Source organism: Typopeltis vanoorti, chromosome 14 (assembly GCF_054136105.1).
Source record: "Typopeltis vanoorti isolate ZY-2024b chromosome 14, IOZ_Tvanoo_1.0, whole genome shotgun sequence".
NCBI classification, from domain to species: domain Eukaryota; kingdom Metazoa; phylum Arthropoda; class Arachnida; order Uropygi; family Thelyphonidae; genus Typopeltis; species Typopeltis vanoorti.
Window position 1 is genome coordinate 8,646,576 of NC_143562.1, and position 23,936 is coordinate 8,670,511.

General features: G+C 35.6%; 1 protein-coding gene across 2 annotated transcripts; it reads right to left on the minus strand.

Annotated features, from left to right (window-relative positions):
* Nucleotides 1-3,809: 3,809 nt before the first annotated feature.
* LOC150099172 (uncharacterized) lies at nt 3,810-13,346 on the minus strand. Of its 2 annotated transcripts, none has more exons than XM_090404200.1 (2): nt 13,284-13,346; nt 3,810-9,488 (listed from the first exon to the last, which is right to left on the minus strand). In XM_090404200.1, exon 2 carries the CDS (start codon nt 9,396-9,398, stop codon nt 8,190-8,192), a length of 1,209 nt encoding a protein of 402 aa, XP_090260326.1. In that variant the 5' UTR covers nt 9,399-9,488; nt 13,284-13,346; the 3' UTR covers nt 3,810-8,189. The 2 variants fall into 2 exon arrangements, with proteins under 2 accessions (XP_090260326.1, XP_090260327.1); XM_090404201.1 differs by lacking the exon at nt 13,284-13,346 and adding an exon at nt 12,840-12,905.
* Between the last annotated feature and the right edge of the window lie 10,590 nt (nt 13,347-23,936).

Consider the following 23,936-nt stretch of genomic DNA (forward strand, 5'->3'; position numbering starts at 1 on the left):
AACTGCTAAATGAAACAAGCAGTGATGACGGCAGTGGTAAAAAACACTGACCAGGCATGCAGTCAGGAATATATATCCATACTTGAAGTAGAAAAAGCCATAAAAGGCTTAAAATGTGGAAAGGCAGCAGGAGTATAAAAGTCTTACAGTGGCTGCGCTGCATAGTTCAGAAAGCCTGGACAGAGGGACGAATTCCCGATGATTGGAGTAGAGCTCTCATAGTACCCATATATAAAAAGGGAAATAAAACTGAATGTGAGAATTACAGAGGTATTTTCCTACTAAGTGTTCCTGGCAAGATCTATGCAAGTATACTTGAGAAACGACTGAGAAGAATTGTGGAAGAAAAGCTGGGTGAAGAACAAGCTGGATTCAGGCCAAATAGAGGCTGTCAGGATCAGATCTTCACTTTACGACAAATAGTCGAGAAAGCATGGGAATATAACAAAGATCTGTATTTAAGTTTTGTCGATTTGGAAAAGACATATGACAAGGTGCCAAGAGAGAAACTATTCAATATGCTACAGTTTGTCAATGGGGCATTATATTAAGCAATACTTACTCTTTATTTGAGTTGTAAGTCAGCCATTAGAATTGAAGGAAGTACAGGAAGATGGTTTAATGTTAAATTTGGTGTGAGACAAGGATGTACGTTATCCCCTCTGTTATTCATTCTATATGGATCATATTATGAAAGAAAGTGGTGTTAAAAATGATATCAAAATTGGAGATTTTAATGTCAGCTCTTTGCTTTATGTGGATGTTATCATCATCATCACGAACCATAGGCTCACTGCCCGTTGATGTCTGATACCTGTTTCACTATCTTCGTCCACCTTTCTTTGTCCAGTGCACAGTATTGCAGTTTTTGTACATCCATTCCGCACCAGTCTTTTATATCGTCTATCCAGTCTCTGTATGGTCTACCTCTTCTGTTTAAATCATCCAAAATAACAAACATAAAAATCTTCATCTTCTTTATCTTTATCGTCCTCAATCATTCTACAGATGTGTCCAAATAATTGCAGCTTCCATTTTATAATCTTCTGCATTAGATTCTGTTTTGGTTGTATCTTCTGATAGAGCTCTTCATTGGTGATTTTCTGTACCCATCCTATTCTTAGAAAAAGAAAGTGGTATTAAAAATGATATCAAAATTGGATATGTTAATGTCAGCTCTTTGCTTTATGTGGATGATGTTATCATCATCACGAACCATTGGCTCACTGCCCGTTGATGTCTGTTTCACTATCTTCTTCCACCTTTCTTTGTCCAGTGCACAGTGTCGCAGTTTTTGTACACACATTCTGCACCAGTCTTTTATATTGTCTATCCATTCTCTGTATGGTCTACCTCTTCTGTTTAAACTATCCAAAATATCAAACATAAATGTCTTTATCTTCCGGTCCTCACTCATTCTACAGATGTGTCCAAATAATTGCAGCTTGCGTTTTATAATCTTCCGCATTAGATTATGTTTTGGTTGTATCTTCTGATAGAGCTCTTCATTGGTGATTTTCTGTACCCATCCTATTCTTAGAATCTTCCTGTAACAAGTTCTTTCAAATGCCAAAATTCTTTTTCTTGATTCCTTATTCATTACCCACTTTCGGATCCGTACAGTACACCGCTGAAGATGCATGTTTCCAATACTCTTAGTTTTGTTTGCAGACTGATCATTTTACTTTTCCAGATGTTATCCATGGCCATCAGATTTGTTCTTCCATTTGCAATCATGATCTTTATTTCTTTTTTACAGTCCAAGTCATATGTCAATTTACTTCCCAAATATGTGAATTGTTCTACATTCTCTATATCAGTTCCATCCACTTGTATCTTTTGTTTCATGTTCTTCTAACCAAATACTATTCTTTGTTTTTTCAAAGTTCATAACAAGTCCAAATCTCTTCCATTCCTCATTTAACAGTTTCAGTGTTTTTTGTAGTTCTCTTTTGTCTTCTTCAATAATAACAATGTCATCTGCAAATCTCAGATTGTTAATTCTCATTCCGTGTACAGATATTCCTTTGGCATCTTCTTTCATTTTATCCATTGCTCTTTCTAAATGTGTGATGAAAATGCTTGGTGATATTGGGTCTCCCTGTCTAGTACCTCTGCTTGTTTTAAACCATTTCCCAAATCATCACCTATTCTGTTTAAGTGACCTTAAACAGAAGTGGATGATGTTATACTTCTAAATAAATCTGCAACAAGTCTGCAAGATTCTCTGACTACATTGAATAACTGTTGTAATAGATATGGTAAGAAGGTCAGCAATAAAAAGATAAAGACAATGAAAATAGGCAGAATCATTGAAAATGTCAACTGTCTTGTGAATGGAGAACATGTGGAACAAGTAAAACATTTCAGCTACTTAGGCACGATTTTCAGTGAAGATGGCAAATTCAATATAGAAATAGACAACAGAATCAGCAAAGCTGGTATGGTGGGAAGTCAATTGAATAAATTCATATGGAATAAGAGAGAAATTAGTCAGAACACTAAATTAGCTGTATACAAGACAGTGTTCAAACCAGTTTTAACTTATGGATCTGAGAGCTGGGTCAGAAGTAAAACACTTGACCAAAGACTAGAGACCGCAGATATGAGAGACCCAAGCAAGATTAGAGGTATGAACAGATGGCATCAATGGCAACATCATATTAAAAACGAGGATATTAGGAAAGAACTTAACATTGTCAGCATCTAGGAATGCGTTAGCAGAGCTAATCTCAGATGGTATGGTCACTTAAACAGAATAGGTGAAGAAAGATTAGCAAAACAAGTGTTCTCTGCCAGGTTGGCAGCAAAACGACCCAGAGGAAGACCAAGATATAGGTGGATTGATATGGTACAAAGTGCCTTAGACAATAGAAATATAAGATCTGATAGTCTTGACAAGTAACAGACTGATTTGGAGGAAAATTGTAGATAGGAAGTTAGTAATGATGTAAATTTTTTTAATATAGTACTATCATATCCTGTACACCCCTTGAGGGTACAGTGCAGGGATTTGATGATGATGATATATATTTAATCAATTCTGATCAGATTATTTTAAAATTTATTGAAAATAACCAGATCAGTATTTTATATTTTAAATGTTTAGAAAAATATGTTATGCTGTTAACCTGGCAAATCCTTAACTAAATATATTACTGTAATTTTCTTATTTTAAAGAATCCTAATAGTATATGCAGTATATTACTTATATTCAGCATACCTGAACTTTGAAAGAATAAAAAAGTATTTCAGCCTTATGCTTAGATACATATATCGATACAATCAAGAAATCATCACTAAAATAATAGATATGAATGATATATTATCTTCTTAAATCGTACCTAATCAAAAAAAAAAAAAAAAAGTAAAATCAAGACTATTACATTAAGTAAAACACTTTCTAAATCCACAATGTTATTTAAAGTATCAGATCCAAACTTACAGTATAAGAAAGAGAAGATGCAATATACAAAAATTTTACCATTCATATAGTTAAAATTTCTTTTCAACAAGCATACTTTTGTTTGTTTTGATTATACAGAAAGTTGCATAACATCTGACCTCCTCACAACCTTCAGTATTAAATCTTGGTTTTTTGCTTTTAGTTCTACCTTTTAAATACACTACTGAACAAGATTGGTTTTTAGTTCCGCCTCTGGGTGAAGCATCCAAATATTCCTCACCAAAACTGAGCGGATCTGATTTCATGAAATTTCCTATGCTCTAATATCAAAGTCTGTAACCGTGTAAATAATTATAACAATTTTAAATGTGTAATCAGTTATATACCTTCAAGAAAAATGTCATGCAGTGCAGTAGATCTTTATTTACTCATAATAAAAATCTTTTTTTTTTTTTATAATTACATAACTTTAAACTTGTTGGTTTATGAAATATTAATTCAATTAAAAAGACAATATTTAATGAATAATTTCCAATGACTGACATTAATTCAGAAGGAAGTTAAATCAAAAACAATTGTTTTAACACTTAACTCCATTCTTTAATAAACTGTTTGTCTCACACTGCTTTTTATTCTCTGTAATTGCTCCACATCCAGAAGCCAATATTTTCTAAATTTTTTTAATCTCAACACACATTCTCATAAAAAGTTCTTAACAACACCAATTTGTTTTAACACCTTCCATTTAATTTTCTTTCATTTTGTACTATTCCAATTGCACTTGCACTGTTATTATATTTCATGCAAATGCTGCTTTAAAATCACTTCTGGTTTAGCTCATATTATAAAAGTTTCTCTCTCTCTTTTGTACAAACCAAAGACACTACCATCAATTCCTTCTGAATTACATAGATCAGTCTTCCCAATACTTCATTTACGAATTCACTACATCTTTTATTATACAAATTCTTCCATGTCTAAGTTGATATGTACAAATTTTCCCCCAGAGAGAGAGTATGACACAATTATAAGTGATTCTGGCATACAACATAGTTAGATAGACCTTTAAGTTGACAAAGATTTTTGATCACACTTTCTTTTAGTCCAATGGACACAAAGTTTACAATAAAAATCACTCATTAGCGTGAATCATCATTAGATTCATCATTAGTATGAGCTGTAGTAATATTAATTACAAACCAACATTAAAAAAAAAAGTTAAAACTGATTTAACTTTTAAAAAAGTTGAAGTTCATGAAGCAAATCTTTTTATAAACTGGTTTTGAGGTTGATTTGAAATAATCATTAAGAGTTACTTCAAATGCAATCTAAATTCTTAAATGTGTGAGATATCCTTTATATTATAATGACTATTCTCAATGTTCCATATGAAAAGACACAATGATAAATTTGACATGCAGTGATGTTTCCTTAAGTATTCTTTAAAAATAGTTTCACATTATTGTAATTATTTATGTATATAATATTATATATAGTAGTAGTATATATACATTTCTAGAAAGAATTCTTATTTTCAGAACCAATCAAAAATTATCTCAAACTCCTGTATGGATTTTAAGACGAGAAGTTTGGGAACAATTTTATCACAAATATCACAGGCGAAAAGTCAGCTACTGCAACAAATCTGAAAACACAACCCAACTCAACTTCAGAGTTAAAGATCTGTACTATGAACATAAGCTTGATGGCAAAGAAATGGAGCTAGCTGAGGAATTAGAAAAAAACCAGATCGACATAACAGGGGTGACTGAAACAAAAAAGACAAAAACTGGTGAGTACTTTCTGAGCAATATATACAAAATATTATATTCAGGCAATGACAATCACAGAAAAGGAGTATTCAATATAAAATATGAGGCTAATCTTCTTGAATGGCAGGTAGTCTCAAGTAGTGATGTGGGCAAATATGAGAATGGGGAACTAGACAATGAGACTTATTTGTGACTGTGGTCCCATAGAAGGTTCTACTAAGCTAGAAGTGGAGAAATTTTTTGAGGCTTTAGAGAAAGCAACTGACACAATGAAAAAGGAAAAGTTGGTCCTTGTTGGGGATCTAAATAGCAAAGTAGGAAATGATTGTCAGACATACAAAAGTATTTTGGGAAAATTTGGAGAAAACAGCAAAGCTAATAATAACGGCAAATATCTTATGTATTTCTGCTCAGGAAATGGGCTGGTTATTACTAACACCATGTTCCAACATAAAAATGTGCACAAATTCACATGGAGAGAAGAGGCTAGGAATAACAAAAGTCTCATTGACTATGTTATTGTTGACAGTGATGTTTTCTCCCTAGTGCAAGACTGTACAGAGGATTTGAAATTGGAAGTGATCACTATTTAGTCTGGAGAAGGATAAAATTGAATTTCATATTGAAAAGAATAACATGTAAGAAAGTCTGAAAGCAAATAAAAGTTGAGCAGCTCTCAGATGTGAACTGTAGACTGAAATACACAAATATTATTCAAGAAAAAATTAAAGAGTTTCAGAATAGAAAACAAACCTTGGAGATTCAGTGGCATGCCTTGAAGAAAACCCTGATTGACTCGGCCAGAGAGGCATGAGGTGAGGTTGTCTGCAAGTATAGAAAAATCAGAACTCCATGGTGGATGCAGAAAGTTAAAGAGGCGGTGAAGGAAAGATGAAAGCATATCAAAAGTTCCTGGCAAATAAGTCAGCTTGTGCTCTTAGAGAATACCAAGACAAATGTAAGAAATATAAACAGTGTAAAACTAGCTAAACAAAAGCAACAGGAAGAATTTGGCAAGAACATAGAAAATAAATATCAAGAAGGAGGCAAGATATTCTGGAGGTTGTTGAAGAAGCTCAGAAATAGAGGAAAGATGTAAAAGGTATTAGAGATGATCAAGGTGACATGAAAACTGGAGAAAAGATATCCTTGAAGTATGGAGTATTACTTTGAAAAATTGCTAAATGAAACAAGCAGTGATAGCACAGTGGTAAAAAACAGTCAGCAGGCATACAGTCAAGAATACATATGCATATTTGAAGCAGAAAAAGCCATCAAAGGCTTGAAATGTGGAAAGGCAGCAGGAGTAGATAATATTTAACCAGAAATGGTAAAGTATGGTGGTATAAAAGTCTTACAGTGGCTGTACTGCATAGTTCAGAAGGCCTACACAAAGGGACGAATTGCAGATGATTGGAGTACAGCTCTCATAGTACCCATATATAAAAAGGGAAATAAAACTGAATTTGAGAATTACAGAGGTATTTCCCTACTGAGTGTTCCTGGTAAGATTTATGCAAGTATATTTGAGAAACGGTTCAGAAGAATTGTGAAAGAAAAGCTTAGTAGAGAACAAGTTTGATTCAGGCCAAATAGAGGTTGTCGGGATCAGATCTTCACTTTACGAAAAATAGTTAAGAAATCTTTTGAACATAACAAGGATCTGCATTTAAGTTTTTTTGATCTGGAAAAGGCATATGACAAGGTGCCAAGAGAGAAGCTATTCAATACAGTACAGTTATATGACGTCAATGGGGCATTATATCAAGCAATACTTAGACTTTATTTGAGTTCTAATTTAGCAGTTAGAAATGAAGGAAGTATAGGAAGATGGTTTAACAAACCAACCAGCCAGGACATATACATACATCCAGATAAATCTGGATGTGATTCTGTAACACCTATTGAATAACATGGATAAGAAATGCAAGTTGGTCTCACTATTTCATCCACCTTCGCCGGTAGAGAGTTTAATGTTAAATCTGGGGTGAGAAAAGGATGTTCATTATCCCCTCTCTTATTCATTATCTACATGGGTCACATTATGAAGGAAAGTGATAAACATAAACATGATATCAAAATTGGAGATGTTAATATCAGCTCTTTGCTTTATGCGGATGATGTCATACTTCTAAATAAATCTGCTACAAGATTCCCTGACTAAACTGAATAACTGTTGTAATAGATATGGTATGAAGCTCAGCAATAAAAAGACAAAAGACAGTGAAAATAGGCAGAATCTTTGAAAATGTCAACTGCATTGTGAATGGAGAACCTGTGGAACAACTAAAATATTTCAGCTACTCAGGTATGATTTTCAGTGAACACGGTAAATTTAATAAAGAAATAGACAACAGAATCAACAAAGCTGGTATGGTACAAAGTCAATTGAATAAATTCATATGGAATAAGAGAGAAATCAGTCAGAACACTAAATTAGCTGTATATAAGACAGTGTCCAAACCAGTTTTAACTTATGGATCTGAGCTGGCTCAGAATTAAAACACTTGACCAAAGATTAGAGACTGCAGATAAGATAACCCTGAGAAAGATTAGAGGCATAAACAGATGGTGTGAATGGCAATATCATATTAAAAACATGGATATTAGGAAAGAACTTAACATTGTCAACAGAGTTAATCTCAGGTGGTATGGTCACTTAAACAGAATGGGCGAGGAAAGATTAACAAAACAAGTGTTCACTTCCCAGTTGGCAGAAAAAAGCCCCAGAGAAAGACCAAGATATAGGTGGATTGATACAGTAAAAGTGCCTTGAAGATAGACGTTTAAGATCTGATAATTTTGGAGTCTTGACAAGTAACAGACTGATTTGGAGGAAGCCATTAATGATGTAAATTTTTCATGTAGTACTATCATATCCTGTACACCCCTTAAAGATACATGGCAGGAATTTGAAGATGATGATGAATTTCTTCTATACTGTATTAAGCACCTATACTGAAGAAATCGCATTAATAACTTTCATAAACAAAAGGTCACTCATTTATGATTCACAATGTTTTACAGGTAACGGGTTTCTCATTGGCATGAACTCTTTGGTGTCCTTTAAGATTTTCATTCCGGTTAAATGATTTACCACAAGTTTCGCAAGCAAAAGGTTTTGTGTTAGAATGAAGAATTGAGTGTCTTTTAAGAGTAGAAGAACGAGAAAATGATTTACCACAAGTTTCACAAGAAAAAGGTCTTGTGTTAGAATGAAGAACTGAGTGTCTTTTAAGATCAGAAGCACGTGAAAATGATTTACCACAAGTCTCACAAGTGAATGGTTTCTCCAAAGTATGCACTAATATGTGAATTCGAAGAGAAGAGGCAGCAGAAAATGAGATACCACAAGTTGCACAAAGAAATGGTTTCTCTTTAGTGTGAATTCTAGTATGTGTTTTTAGATCACTGGATCGTGAAAATGACTTATTACAAGTTTTACATTTCAAAGGTTTTTCACCTGTGTGAACCCTTCTATGTGCATTAAGATTGGATATACTGAAATATGCTCTACCACAAGTTTCACACATAAATTGTTTCTCGTTATTGTGAAATTTTAGATGTGCTTTAAGAATAGAACGATGCGAAAATGATTTACCACAAGTGTCACACATAAATGGTTTCTCATTAGTGTGATATGTTATATGCATTTTAAGATAAGATGGGTATTGAAATGATTTATCACAAAGGTCACACTTAAAAGGTTTTTCATTGTTATGTATTCTTTTGTGTTTTTCAAGAATGGAATTTGTTGTAAAAGATTTACCACAAGTTTCACAAGGATAATTTTTTTCTTTAGTGTCAATTGTCGCATGAACATTAAATGCACCAGAATGCAAAGGTTTATGCCTGCACATTTCACAAATAAGTGGTTTCTCACTGGTGTGTAAGGTCACATGTGCTTCAAGACTATTTGCTCGTGTAAATGCTTGATGACATGTTTCAAATGAAAAAGGTTTTTCTTTAGCATGGATGCCTGTGTGCACATTAAAAGCACCTAAAGGTGAAAATGATCTCCCACATATGTTGCAGATTATAACTTTCCTAAGAGTGGAAAATACATCAGGTTGATTCACTGCATCCAAGTGTTCAGGTGTGCTTGTTGATGCTTCAAGTCTAAATTGTTCCTCATTATCATGAAGTATTCCCAACTGTTTTTTTACCTCAGGGTTGGAAACTGAATTTTCAATTACACCTCTCACAAAAGATTCCTCCATGCTACTTTTCCATTGTGTTTAGATATCCAGAAATGAGAGAGAGAGAGAGCCAGTTGGAAATTCTTGCTTATATGAACCAAGTGCAGTCATCTGAAAAGAAGAAAAAAATACACAATTTAATATTTATACATACACATTACAGTTAGGAAGAACACGTGCTCCCATATTTAGTGATACTGCATTACTAGAGAATATAATAGGGAAATATAATAAATATAACAATAATATGGAAATATGATGCGGATGAAGAACTTGGATGTGGTGACAGCCCAAGACAGGAAGGTGTGGAGGAGACTCATAACAAACAGTGACCCCACTTAAGTGGGAGAAGCTGCAGAAGAAGAAGAAGAAGAAGATGGAAATATGATATATATCCAAAAAAAATGAAATGATATTTTAAACATAATAAAATTTACACTACAACATGAATGCAAACTAATTTCAAGCTACCGTAACCAGAAAAGTAATTTTATTCTTTTATATTTTATTTCTCTATGAAAATCTTTTTTATGTGCTGTTTAATAACATTACTTTTATACAAATAATAATATAGACACATGACAGAGGATATGAGATAGACCAAAGACAGTTAATTTACAACAAGAAGTAATATGAAAATGGATGTTAAGTACAGATTAGAGATTATGTGACATGTCTTCTCTTTAACTAGCCTGGTTATCTGAATGCCAAGTGCACATTCAAAATCCATATAAAGTGAAAATTCATTTAGAACAAGACTGTCTAATTTTCTAATGATAATACAAAAGGTTCACAAAAGCTATATTTGCAAACTAAACAGAAGTTAAATATTTTATTCTAAATAACATTTATTTTGTGAATTCATTTTGAATTCTTATGAAAAATAAATGACAAGTTTATGGTAGCATATCATGTTAACCTCATTTTGTTAGTTCAGTATCATGATGCCTGTAAGTCAGCCATTCTACTATGCATGACACAAGCCTATTTAGAATTCCAATTTTTCTGAGTTCGTATAACAAACTCATGTGGAATTCTGTTAAATGCTTTGATAAATGCTGGAGTAAGGTTTCAGACTTCAATGAGGATTGGAAGCAATACTAATACTAAAATCCTGAAGAACTGTAGTATATCCATTCTGCTCCATTCCAGAACATGAGGATTATAAATGCAAGACATAGTTTAACGAAAGCCAAGCTATCTCTACAGCAGATCACAGCACCATCTACACTTCTTTAATCATCCTCTTTAATTCCTTAATGATCACTCTAATAATTAGTTGATTTAGCAATATTTTCATTCCTGTATATTAGGAATGAAAATGCCATTGCTCCATAAAAGAGAAATCTTGCTCATGTTCTGCAGAAGTTGAACAACCCTAGAATATTACTTCTATGCTGAGAAATCAAATAGTTTAAATACCTGACTCATTGACATGTATGTTTTCATTCAGGTTGCTCCTCTTAACACCCAAAGAGCAAATATGTCTACCTAAAATGCATATTACACTGGAGTGATCACTCAATAACTCAGTTAGTTCTAGTGCATCCAATACTTTCCTACCATCCAAATTCACTAAGGTTACTCTTTCATAGTTGTTCTTCCTTTTTACTTACTACTTCACATTCCTAAATATAGCTGTCACTTTATATGTGTACTTTTTTTTTCATATTGTCATGAGTGTTGCCATCACTCTTTTCATATTAATGGATAGAGATAAATTTCTATTTATAAATCTCTGGCTACGATATATTCATTCATTTAACTCCCATGCAAATTATTCTTCATACAACTTCTCTCAGGTACTCTATGACTATTTTCCATGCATGTTGATTTTTCAGAAATGCAGCTTCTGAGTTTATTATGATCATCTACATTACAATTCCACATAGACCAAACAAAATATAAATTTCATCAAGCACTGTATCGGCTAGGCATTTATATATGTCCTTAATTACATGGATACATATAAAATGGAACACTGAGTATATTTGGAGAAATCTGGGTTCGAATCCCGTCTAAGATACAAAGAATTTTCATTAAGGCTTTTCAACTGAAGGTGAGTTCCCAGTGTTACAGAGGTAATGGGATTTTTCCTTCCTGAAACTCAGTTTCTTTTTCATTCCAAAAAAATGGACAAAACCACCCATAAGTACAAATGCATGACTTTATATAGCCTGTGTGTTGCATTGGCATAAATCCCAAACCAACGAACATGGCATAATTTCAGGAAAAATTCTGATTAATTCCTTTATGAGCATTGTGAATGCGTTGCCAGTTAAAGGGTTCAAGGAGAGGTATTATGGATTGTGTGGACGAAATGGGTCTCCTACAGAGTCTTCAGATTTCATGGAGGTGCCCATATTATAGTAAGTATCACAGAGAAACACAAACATCCATGCACAAGGCAGGATTCGAACCTGCAGCCTTTTGGCTAGAGAGCAGATGTGCCAACCACTCGGCCAGCCAGGCTGGCATAAGGGATAATATATACATATATATACAGGGTGTTCGGGATAAATTTGACATATTTATAATTAATTATATTTTTCCGTAAGTTACATGTATTAACACACACTTCTCTTCATTTAAAAGTTTGGACCCTTCTTCATTCATATACAAGATGTCAGAAAGGATGGATAGCTGGAACCCACCTGAATCATGGAAGAGAATAACTTGTATCATGATGATTCGTGCCCGCCATCAAAATAAGGATATTACGACTGCTGCCCAATGCTCCCTGAATACAGTAAAAACAATCAGGCATGAACTAGAGACTTGCAATGGTGACTACGAGGATGTAGCAAGAAGAAAGATCCCTAGCAGACGATCTGATTGCGTTCGTACAGAAGAATTCCTCGCAAATCTGCAGGAACAGGTGTTGAAGAACCCTGGCATTGGAATTCGGGCTTTGTTCGTGGAGTTGCTAACTGTAGTCAAGCCCTGGATAACAAGGGTAGCCAATGGTAGGCCGTATGTATGGCAGCAGGATTCGGCCCCTTGCCACACCTCTGGGAAAAGTCAAAAATGGTTGTCTGAAAATTTCTACGACTTCACCAGTCCAAATGTTTGGCCTCCAAACTCCCCAGACCTTAACCCCATGGATTATTTTGTATGGGGCACAGTTGAAAAAGACACCAATCGCACTTCCAGTAATACAAAAGCCCAGTTAATGGATAAAATTAAAACAGTTTTTGCGGCCCTTCCCAGGGAGACTGTAGCATCAGCTTGTTCGAGGTTCCGAAGCAGAATTGAAGCTGTGATCGATGCTAATGGTGGTTATTTTGAGTAAATCTTGTTGATAGTATTGTAATTAACTCTGCCAAACTGACAGCCGAAAATTTTGCTGACGACAGTATAGTGCAAACTATATTCCGGGAACATAAAAGTAATTAACTGATTTTAACTAGATAAATTATGACTGAGCAAAATAGGTTAATCCAAATGGCTAATAATCCTTACCTATTTGCTCGCAAGTGTATAGTGATTCGTTTGGACCTGTAAACGAATTTGACAAAACACAGTTGTTTTGTAAGAAAAAACATTTTTACAAAAAAAAAAAAGTCACGCGACCCGATATTGATTACAGAAAGGATGGACTGTGGAAGAGGTGGAGCTTCGTCTGCTGGAATATAAAAAAGAAAATGGGAATCTAGTTTTATCAGTCCGCTTGCAATTTCTGTGCAAATGCACACGCATACACACGTTGCTTTCATTCAGTTCACGAAAATTAACATTAATTACCTGGATCGTCAGAATGATGAAACTAAATATTATTATTATTACTATAAATATATACAATAAAAAAGTACAATATAAATATAAAAGCAAGTAATATAGCCGTAAAAATAATAAATAAATACTATTATATAATAAAATAAAGAGCCAAAAGGCTTCATTACATACTTGGTTATCTATTATATACTATCATAAGAACCATGGATATAATTATTATTTCGTACAGAGTAAACACGTCGGCAATAAGCGCCTTTGTTCAAAGTTATATTTCAGCGCCCTCATGAAATGGAATTTGCAAATTAAAATAAAATTCATTTCCAGATATTTTTATTTATTTAGTAAATAAATACAAGATATACATATGCGTACAAAAAAATCAGAGGATCTAAAAAATTTGTTTTCGGTTATCACAAAAACATCGCAACACAATTCAAACCTGCTTCTAAGCAGATCGCACCACTAATGAAGCATTACGTCAAAGCCAAGCGGCTAATCGGTTGTTGAATTTACTGTCCATTCTTAATCACCTCACTGTTTATTTTGGGATCGTGCAATGTATGTTTTAATTTACTACATACATTTTTATTTATTTAGTAAATAAATACAAGATATACATATATGTACATAAAAATTAGAGCATCTAAAAAAATTGTTTTCAGTTATCACAAAAACATCGCAATACAATTCAAACCTGCTTAGACGCACCATTCATGAAGCTGAAAGTCCCAGCCAAGCGGCTAATCGGTTGTTGAGTTTACTGTCCATTTTTAATCACTTCACTGTTTATTTTAGGTCGTGCAGTGTATGTACTAAAGTTTTACATCATGAAATGGGCAATGTATAAAAATTTACTATTATTTGTTGTCTTGAAATGGCGATATTTCTGATCAGGCGCCTTTTTACGGGGGGGTACACATGCACTAGGAGACCTTCACTTGAAATATATCTCAAGATCACGAATCTTATAATACTACATTCAGGGCCGGCTCTAACGACGGTGAAGCACTTGCACGGGGAGGCAAATTTGGCATAAATTATACCAAAAATAAGGGAGGAGGGAATATGCTACTGCAAGGAGCGGCGAAATTCCTTGGGGCAGTTCCGACTACATTTCTAAGTTTCACATCACTGCATACACTGTCATTACCATTAGGTAATCTCTATGACAACCAGAATAATTATTGCCCAAGAAGACAGGAGTTTCTTATTACTGCCTAAAGTTATAAAGTTTATCAGGACGAATGGTGGTCTTGAAATTCACGCTTGCTCTTGTTATCATTCAGGGAATAAGAGGTGTGATTGAAGTCTGATTAGCAGAATAATGAATTACTGATCCTTTAAAACTATATACAGGTAACCCTCGTATAACGCGGATGTTAGGTTCCGCAGAAATGCTGCGTTATATAAATCGCGTTTGCGAGTCTCAGATCAATAGAAAAAGTACGGTTATGTTCCGAAATCGTTTTTTAAAAAAAAAAAAAAAAAAAAATTATATAAACAACAATGACATATCCAACAAAAAAAGAAATTTTTATTTAATTCATGTAAGTTAAGAAAACATAAACTATGAAACAAATGCATAGTATAAAAGTATAAAAATTACAAATTGTCCTTAAACTTCATTGCACATAATGCATAAATATTTTAGGCAAAATAAAATAGTGCATATTTCAATCTTTCATAGCACGAGGATTTGAGGATTATTTAATACACACTGGTTTTGTCATGTGATCACCTGATGCATTACTACAAAACAGTAGAGTAATTCTATCTCTGGAAACTTTGAATCCAGGAGCTGATCTTTCATTTTTCGAAATATAGGTACGTTTTTGCACTTTTCCCCAATATAACCCGGATTCATCGGCATTGAACACCTGGTCTGCACTACAAATGTTTATAAACGTTGAGATTTTTTTGTTTAATAAGATTTCCATTATTAGGAATTTTCTTTTGAGGTGCAATCTTCTACTGAAATCATTAGAGATTTCTCCATTTTTCCATTAGAATATCGCGTAGACGAGCAACGCGCTTTGCACTTATCGTTGACCCAGTAATAAACACTTTCTCGGATTTTATGTTTATTTTGTTTGATTGTTCGAATTGTTGATTCATTTAAATTCAAAATCTCTGCAAAACCTCCTGGTCTTTCTCCATTTTTCAACCGATCCAAGATTTTGAATTTTTTTCTTCGAGAGAAATTAATTTTTTTTCAATGTTGTTTTTTCCCTTTCGTTGCAGTTTGTGGCTATTACTATAAAAATACTTTTTTACACAAAAAAACAAGCATTACATATTGTATGTTACTCACCAGAAAATAAAGTGCTCAGCTTGGGATGAACACACTTATGATTTTTAATGCACTTTCCTGGCAGAAACGAGGACAATTTTCAACAATAAACGTTTTATACGGTAAACAATTGAGGTAAATACGTGCTAAAGGGTATTTCCTCTAATATAAATTCGCTACTTATAATTACATGCAGGATACAGGCAGACACAAATTTAACGAAGATAAAATTTGATTTTTAAGTCTCGTGGAGAAAAATATATGAAAAGATAAAGGGTTATTACAATTTGTAGACCGTGTTTTTATCAGAACCGTGTTGTAGAAGTACCGTGGTCAACAAGAGTTACTACAATTTTAGACCGCGTTGTATAAGCACCGCGTTATACGAGGGTTACCTGTATTTAGAAATTTATGTACATTTAATCATACAAATACAACATTTATTTTCCAAATGATATTCTATCTTTTTCAATTTAGCTACTTGAATACAAATTCTACCCTACAGTTCTTCTTTATGCACTGGTCAATAATATCGTCATAAAAAGTTGGTTGTAACTTAATTTTCCCAAGCAACACGCACACTTGTAAAGGCTGGGTGAAGCTCACTGGCTAGAGCTACTTTGACTGCGTATGGCCCGTGTTTAACCAACAGGGTGAGATGACGAGGAGGGAGCGGAAATGGCTATGCATGCACATGAAATCACAGTGTTGAAGCGAGGACCTGGATGCTCCCACAACCGAGCAAGCCAAGGTAGCTTTGACTAAACGAGCAAGCATCGGCCTTCGATAATACCGCAAAGCTCAATTATTGCCGCACAAGCTTAAAACGTCTTCTGTCCACAAATATAAAAGCCTAAATGGAATGCTTATAAATGTATGCATTTATTAACAAATAAATATTACTTCCTTCTCAATTAATGAGCTTGTGCAGCAAGTATAGTAAGCATGGAGAATTCGCCACTGAAGTTTATTTACAATAAAAAGTTGTTTTTAAATAATGTATCTAATTCCACATCCTTGCAGAATTTATCTGCAGTATAAAAAACATAAGTGACCCATATTTTACCTGATATTCGATTTCTCTTCAGATAGGCCTAAGAATTAAAAATAGTCGTTGAACCATGATCGTATTTTTTGAATGTTCAGCATCTGTAATTTTCTTATGGCCTTATAATAAATTATTATCTTTACCTTTTGTTTACGTGTAAATAATTCATCACATACTTATTTTTTTCTGTTCTCACAATTAGCATATCACCACTCTTAAATTTCACGCATTCTGCAATATACCTGATGTTAACTACCACTACACTGTTCCTCCAACACTATCAATTCTGCCAATAAAAGTAATTATCCAAGTTACTTGGCTACTGAATTTGTAACACAAATTTCACCGAGTAAATATTCCATTAAAAATTCATGTTAGTTAAAAACAGATTAAACACTAATAAATGTTTTAAAAATAGCAGTAAATGTTATGTTGATAAAAGAACCACAAAATCTTCAGATAAATCAAATAAAAGCGATTTTTTACAACTAGTAGAAAAATGAATATCAAAATAGGAACCTGCAAATACAAAACAATTATAGGGATATTTGTCGTGTTATTTATAATAATATGAAAATAAGAAATTTTCATATTATTATGTTGTGTTGGAAAAAGTGATGAGTCATCCTTTTTCCCACCCGACATTAAAGTTACCTCAAAAGGAGGGGATAAGGACATGCTTATGCCTCCTGATGGGAAATGCACCGAATAATGTCCGAAGAAAATGTAAATAACCAGATGTGTAAATTCTAAACAGTGTCAAGATAGCCCATATGTTTGTTGAGATAATAATTGTGAATGAATTAAAGTGGAAAGTCATGTAGTATTATCAAATAGATATGTATAAGCTAAGTACGAGTATTAAAGCATGCAAAGACAGTTCGTAGCCACGGCGTCCAATCGGCTGCCTCCGTATGCGTGACGCATACTTTTATACTCCGGAACAGCTCCCTCACACACGTGAGGGAGCTGTTCCGGAGTATAAAAGTTTCGGCGGGAGTTCCAATCGCTCTCAATGTCAATGGATCCCGAGTTTACTACTGTACCGTGCATGATTGATTGAGTTTTGTGATTAGTGATTGATTATTATCTAGTGCTGAGCGCTGAGTTTTGATGGTGATTGAATGTGATGCCTTCAACTGATCGTGAATTTTGAACTGATCTCTCGAATTTGGATTATTCTGCTTCTCTTTACCAAAAGAACTGTTACCAGCGAGATAGCGAAGAGACTCTGAAGACTGCAATACCTATGTCCTTCGGAGCACCCACCCAGGTAAAAGTAAGCTTTAAAATTTTTACGAAAGTTCCATGCGAATTTACCATCGTTTTTGAACACCTACACACACACACACACACACACACACACACACACACACACACACACACACACACACACACACACACACACACACACACACACACACACACACACTAAAATGGACAACGTTAAAGATTTTCTTCAACACATAAACAGAGACGAAGCTTTAGAACTATTTAAGGTACTCCTTCAAAAATTCGAAACGGAATGGCCAGGCTACCTTAAACTGTATACACAGGCAGAGGAACCCGAAGAGGAAGAGGACGATATCACAGAACACAACATTACCCTCCCCACACCCGAGGACAACAGACAGACAGAACCAACAGCAGATGAACACACAAACAAACGGCGAAGGACCGCGGACGACCCCAAGGAAGAAAATACGCCCACACAAGCAGTATTGGGAAATAAAGAAAAGGTACCCCCAGTAATCTTCCGAGACAAACATAAGTGGACCTCAGTCTCGAAATCGCTCAGAGAACAGAACATCAACTACTCCTGGGCCAGAAACACAGACGAAGGGGTAAAAATACAACCTGAATCAGTCGCAGATTACCGCATGATTACAAAAATGCTGGACAACTTCATGCTGCCTTTTCACACATTTGCACTGGCTAGTGAAAAGAACCTAAAAGTGGTGCTCAGGGGGGTTGCCGAGGGAATCACGACCGACGAGGTCAATGCCGATCTCATCAACCAAGGCCTGACCCCAGTTAAAGTGAGCAGAATGCTAAGATCGGATAAAAAACCTATGCCACTAGTTCTGGTAGAGATATCAAACACGCAAAAAAAGAATATACGAATTAAAAAATATATGTGGGCTCAAAATCACAACTGAGCCACTAAGAAAGAAGGCATCGGCAGGACAATGCCATAGATACCAAACGTTTGGGCATGTCCAAAAGCTCTGCAAAGCACCCTACAGATGCCTAAAATGCGGCAAAGAACATCCGACTAGCACCTGCACCAAGCCAAAAACAACACCGGCATGCTGTGCTAATTGTGGAGGACCTCACCCTGCCAATTACAAGGGGTGCATGTCCCACCCAAGAAATCGTGAGATAACAAAAACTAGCCTCAGACCCCCTCCCAGTAACAACTCTGCTACCAAGCAGGCAACTCACCCCTTGTCTCAGTTCACACTAACAACACAGCCAACCAACCTGACAAAAACGTATGCTGAGGCCACACAACCTAAGAACCCCACATCCTACGAACAGCGAGGCTCCAACTTAGAAAAAATCTTAACTTCCTCGCTTGCCACCATGCTGCAAGAATTTAGCATGACAAGCCCCTCACCTTCCTCCAGAAAGAGATTCCTACAAGGAAAACAATCCATCCTAACAGCCCTTTGTCATGAATAGAAAACACAAACCAAACTCACTAAAGATTGTAGCTTGGAATGCAAATGGAATAAGAAATAAAATCCTGGAACTCCAAGAATTTGCATCCAGATACAAACCTGACATCATTTTTGTCAACGAAACACACCCCAGACCAGCAAATAACCCAAGACTCCGAGGCTTTATCATGTACAGAAAGGATCGACTTGGTGCAAGAGGAGGAGGCACTGCTGTCTACATAAAAAGCTACTTAAACCATAACACAGTAACTGACCTCCCAACTATGAACCTAGAGGTGACAGGAGTGGAGGTACACACCAGCAACGCAGGCAGTCTAAAGATCTACGCAGCGTACAACCCACCTGGAATCCCACTACTCATATCTGACCTAGATTCTATCCTCGGATCCAAAGACTCCATAATCTTAGCAGGAGATCTCAACTCCAAGCATAGAGCCTGGTTTAGCTCATCCATTAACACCAAAGGACACATTTTATACAACTATGCAATGCACAACTCTGCCATTGTGGTTGGACCTACTGAGCCCCCTCACCGCAGCCCAACAGGAAGATCAGATGTTTTGGACATCGTAATACTTAAAAACATCCCATACCAATACCAACTAGAAACAATAGAAGAACTTTCATCAGACCACAACCCCATTCAGCTCAGGCTAGGCAATCAAGAACAGTTCTCACCCCAGCACTCCTTTATAGCTTGGAACAAACTCGCAAAAACTCTACCAGAATACATTGGTCCATCACCCATCATACAGAAAAAAGAAGAGATAGATATAGCCATAATCAATCTAACAAGCCAAATGCAGAAAGCAATAGCCTCAGTAAAGCAAACCACTCTCCACCACACCACCAACAGGATCCCAGAAGAAATCATGGACCTGATTAGAACCAAGAATAAAGCAAGAAAGAGATATCACAACACTAGAGCACCACAGGACAAAACAACACTAAACAAACTCAACAGAAAAGTCAGAGAAGCTCTAGAAAACCACCGAAATCAAGAATGGGAAACCAAATTAACCACACTCAACCCAGAAGATCACTCCATATGGAAACTCTTAAAAATCCTATGCACCAAAAGGCAGCCCTTACCTCCTATACAAACCAAACAAGGAATAGTATACACACAGACAAGGAAAAGGCAGAAGCCCTCATAGACAACCTGGAGGAGCAGTGCAGCCCATCGTACAAAAGTCTTAACATTAATTTCATCTATAAAGGTCATCGCCATGTCAGGAAAGCATTAAATCTCACTGATACCTCAGAACCCATCTCCCCCACTACCCCAGGGGAAATAACCAAAATCATAGCACAACTGAGCAACAAAAAGGCTCCAGGCCCTGATGGCATCACCAACAGAACACTAAAGTTGCTTCCAAGAAAAGCAATAATACATATTGTTAATATAACAAACGCGATCATCAGATTTCAGCACTTCCCGACAACCTGGAAAACAGCAGATATCATACCTATAAAAAAAGCAGGCAAGAATCCTCAACTTCCAGAAAGCTACAGACCCATTAGCCTCTTATCAAGTCTTGGAAAAGTCACTGAAAAGGTTATACTCACAAGGCTACAAGCAATCACTGACAAGCTCGGAATCATCCCAAACGAGCAATTCGGATTCCGCAGAGAACACTCCACAGCACAACAAATACACCGTCTGGTAGAATACATAGCAGGAGACTTTAACTGGAATCTCCAGACGGCTGCAGTCCTCATCGACATAGCGAAGGCTTTTGATAAGGTCAAAATCAGGGACTTCTCTACAAACTTATACAATTTAACTTCCCCATAAAACTAGCCAAACTAATTAAAGCATACCTAAGTGACAGACACATGCAAATCAAACTAAATGGAACAGTGTCATCCAAACGCAAGATCCGTGCAGGCGTGCCACAGGGCTCCCTCTTAGCACCTCTACAGCTGATATTCCCCCAAACCCGAGAAATATCATTACAGCATTATATGCGGATGACACCGCGATACTTTCAAGATCTCGTAGCCCTCAGCTAGCAATTAGAAGGCTGCAAGGCAGCATCAACACACTAGAAACTTGGCTAACAGATTGGAGGATCTAGGTAAACCCCCTGAAAAGTTCTGCTGTGCTATTCTCCAGAAGAAAAGTCACCAGCAAAGGATGACATCCAGCTCCAAGGACTCAAGATCCCATGGGTAACAGAAGTAACATATCTTGGTGTGAAACTGGATAGCAAACTGCTATTTAGTAATCACATCAAACTAACAGGAGAGAAGACATCTAGAGTAATTGCATAACTCTACCCCCTGATAAACCGCAAAAGCAAACTAGATGTAAGAAACAAGCTAACTCTGTACAAAACTGTAATTCGCCCAGTTATCACTTACGCCTCTCCAGCATGGAGTCATACCTCAGAAACCAACATACAAAAACTACAAAGAATCCAGAACAAGTGCCTAAGAATGATCCTAGATGCTCCATGGTACATAAGAAACTCCCAGATCCACCGAGAAGTAAACATCCCTTATATCCGCTCGCATCTCCACTACTTAGCTGAGAAATTCTTTTCCAAGGCAACTCTGCACTCAAATCCACTGATCAAACAAGCCAACAACTACAGTGAAGCAATACACTGCAAATACAGAAGACCAAAATCTATTCTACTACACACCGAACATCACTAGCTTCAGGCCCCAAGAGGGCGAGCAAGTAGCTCAATAATACCTCATTCACAGTATCACTTACAGAGATAAAGGGGAAAAAGAAAAGCATTTTTGCTTCACCCATCCAGCCAGTAACGTTATGCGTTATGCGAATCGCTCTTTTGTCGCTTATCTCCGATCGCTTGTGTCTCGTCTCCGAGCTTCGTCGGCACCAAGTTTCCCGCAGGAGAGCTATGTAGAGCTTGCCGCCATGTAACAAGAATCCCCCCTTGCTATGCACGTTACATCGGTCAAAGCTGCAACTACAATGTGTTGCAGCTTTTCTCAAACACATAAGGAGAAAGAGCCGCTGATGAAATCCACGTCAGCGTACAGATTTGTGCATGAGTGTTTTCGGTTCGTGTAGAACAAAGGAACAAAGCCCGCTATCAGAGGAGGTACAGTGAACAAATCAGAATACCTAGTCAAAGCAAGAACGGTAAGCGAAGATTTTCTTATATTAATGTAGGATTAAAGTATCCATGGAGTAAAGAAACAGAAATTAAGAACACACGCCATTTACATGTTGTGCCATAAGAACAGTCTGCAATTTGGACACTTGTGTCTACTGTTAAGAAGAAAACATATTAGGCTCCAGCCGAACAGGAGTCCGAGCTCCGGACTGTTTAAGTGATTTAAGAAAAGTAATGTCATATGATCAGAAAGTAATTTAATGTTAACAGATATTTTGGGGGAGAGAATTAAGTAGAAATAAGTACTATTGTCCTAGAGAATTACATGTCAGATTTATTGAATTGTCTAGTGTTTATATGTAATGTTTCATGTATGATATTATCAGGTAACTTAATTGTGAGAGTCTGAGGATAGATATATGTACAGAAGTGAGGAATTTATGTCCAGTAAGAGATCATAGTGCAGAAGTTTAAATGTGTTTAATTAAGTAAGGGGAACCCAGACTCTTTTAAGGTTAAGAATTTAAATAACATGTATACTTGTCTTTGTGAAATAATAAATATGTTTCTTTTTACATAATCAATTGAGTTTGTCATATCTTCTGCGGATTTGAATTACCTTTTGGAAAATTTCGTACCTTGCATTTAAAGGGGAAACCAATAGTGATGTGAGAATAGAGACTACGACTGCATATATCTTGATCCCTACAATTTTCTTTAAGTATTTTAGATAGTGTATCAGAATTTAGTTGCTGGCTGGCGCAGTCTTTAATCTATACAAATTTGTCGGCAACCGAAGTCAAGTCAGCAAGAGATACAAAACTTAGGGTCAAAGAAAGTAAAGATTAAAGATAAAACGACATAAAGAAAACTGGAATATAACAATTATATTATACCAGGAAAAAAACAATATAAACATGGAACGATATAAAAACGTAGTTGAAAAATTTAATGAAACTCCTAAAATCGTAAACATGGTCTGGATTTCAGGAAAAAGCACAAACCCTGGAAAAAAAAGCTCTGGTTATTCCAGTTTTTAAAAACAGAAATAAAAATCACTGCAATAACTATTGGGGAATTACTCTGCTAAATGCAGGTACAAAATATGGGCAGCAATGTTAAAAGATAAACTAAACAGTTTATCTTTTAACATTGTAGAGAGCAAAAAACTATAACAACAGAATGAATTTCGAGAAGGCAGATATTCCATAACCTCAATTTTTATTCTAAAATCGAAAAAAGAAGAGAAATTCAAAAGATATACAGGTGACCTTTGATGAAATTAATAGACAAACTTTCTTTGATAGAGATAAAATCATGGAAAAAAGCCATGGCTAGTGAAATTTGTAAAAACGGAAATCAAGATAATTGCAATAACTATTGGGGAATTAGTCTGCTAAATGAAGGTACAAAATATATACAGAAATATAGAATGAGAAACTAAACTGTACAGGGCAAAAGCCTAGAACAACAGAATGGATTTCGAGTCGGCCGATATTGCACAATCTCAATTTTTATTCTAAATTTAAAAAAGCACGAGAATTTCAAAAGAAATACAGGTGGCCTTGGTTGATTATAACAAAAGACTTTGATAAAATTAATAGACAAACTATCTTTAATATATTATTCTATTTAATTACACAACAGTAGCAATTAGAGTCATTTCAAAAACATATATAGGAAATAAAATAGCAGTCAAATTGGATC

Coding starts and splice junctions, on each gene's coding strand:
- LOC150099172 (XM_090404200.1), bottom strand. CDS start 9,398: ATGGAGGAATCTTTTGTGAGAGGTGTAATTGAAAATTCAGTTTCCAAC.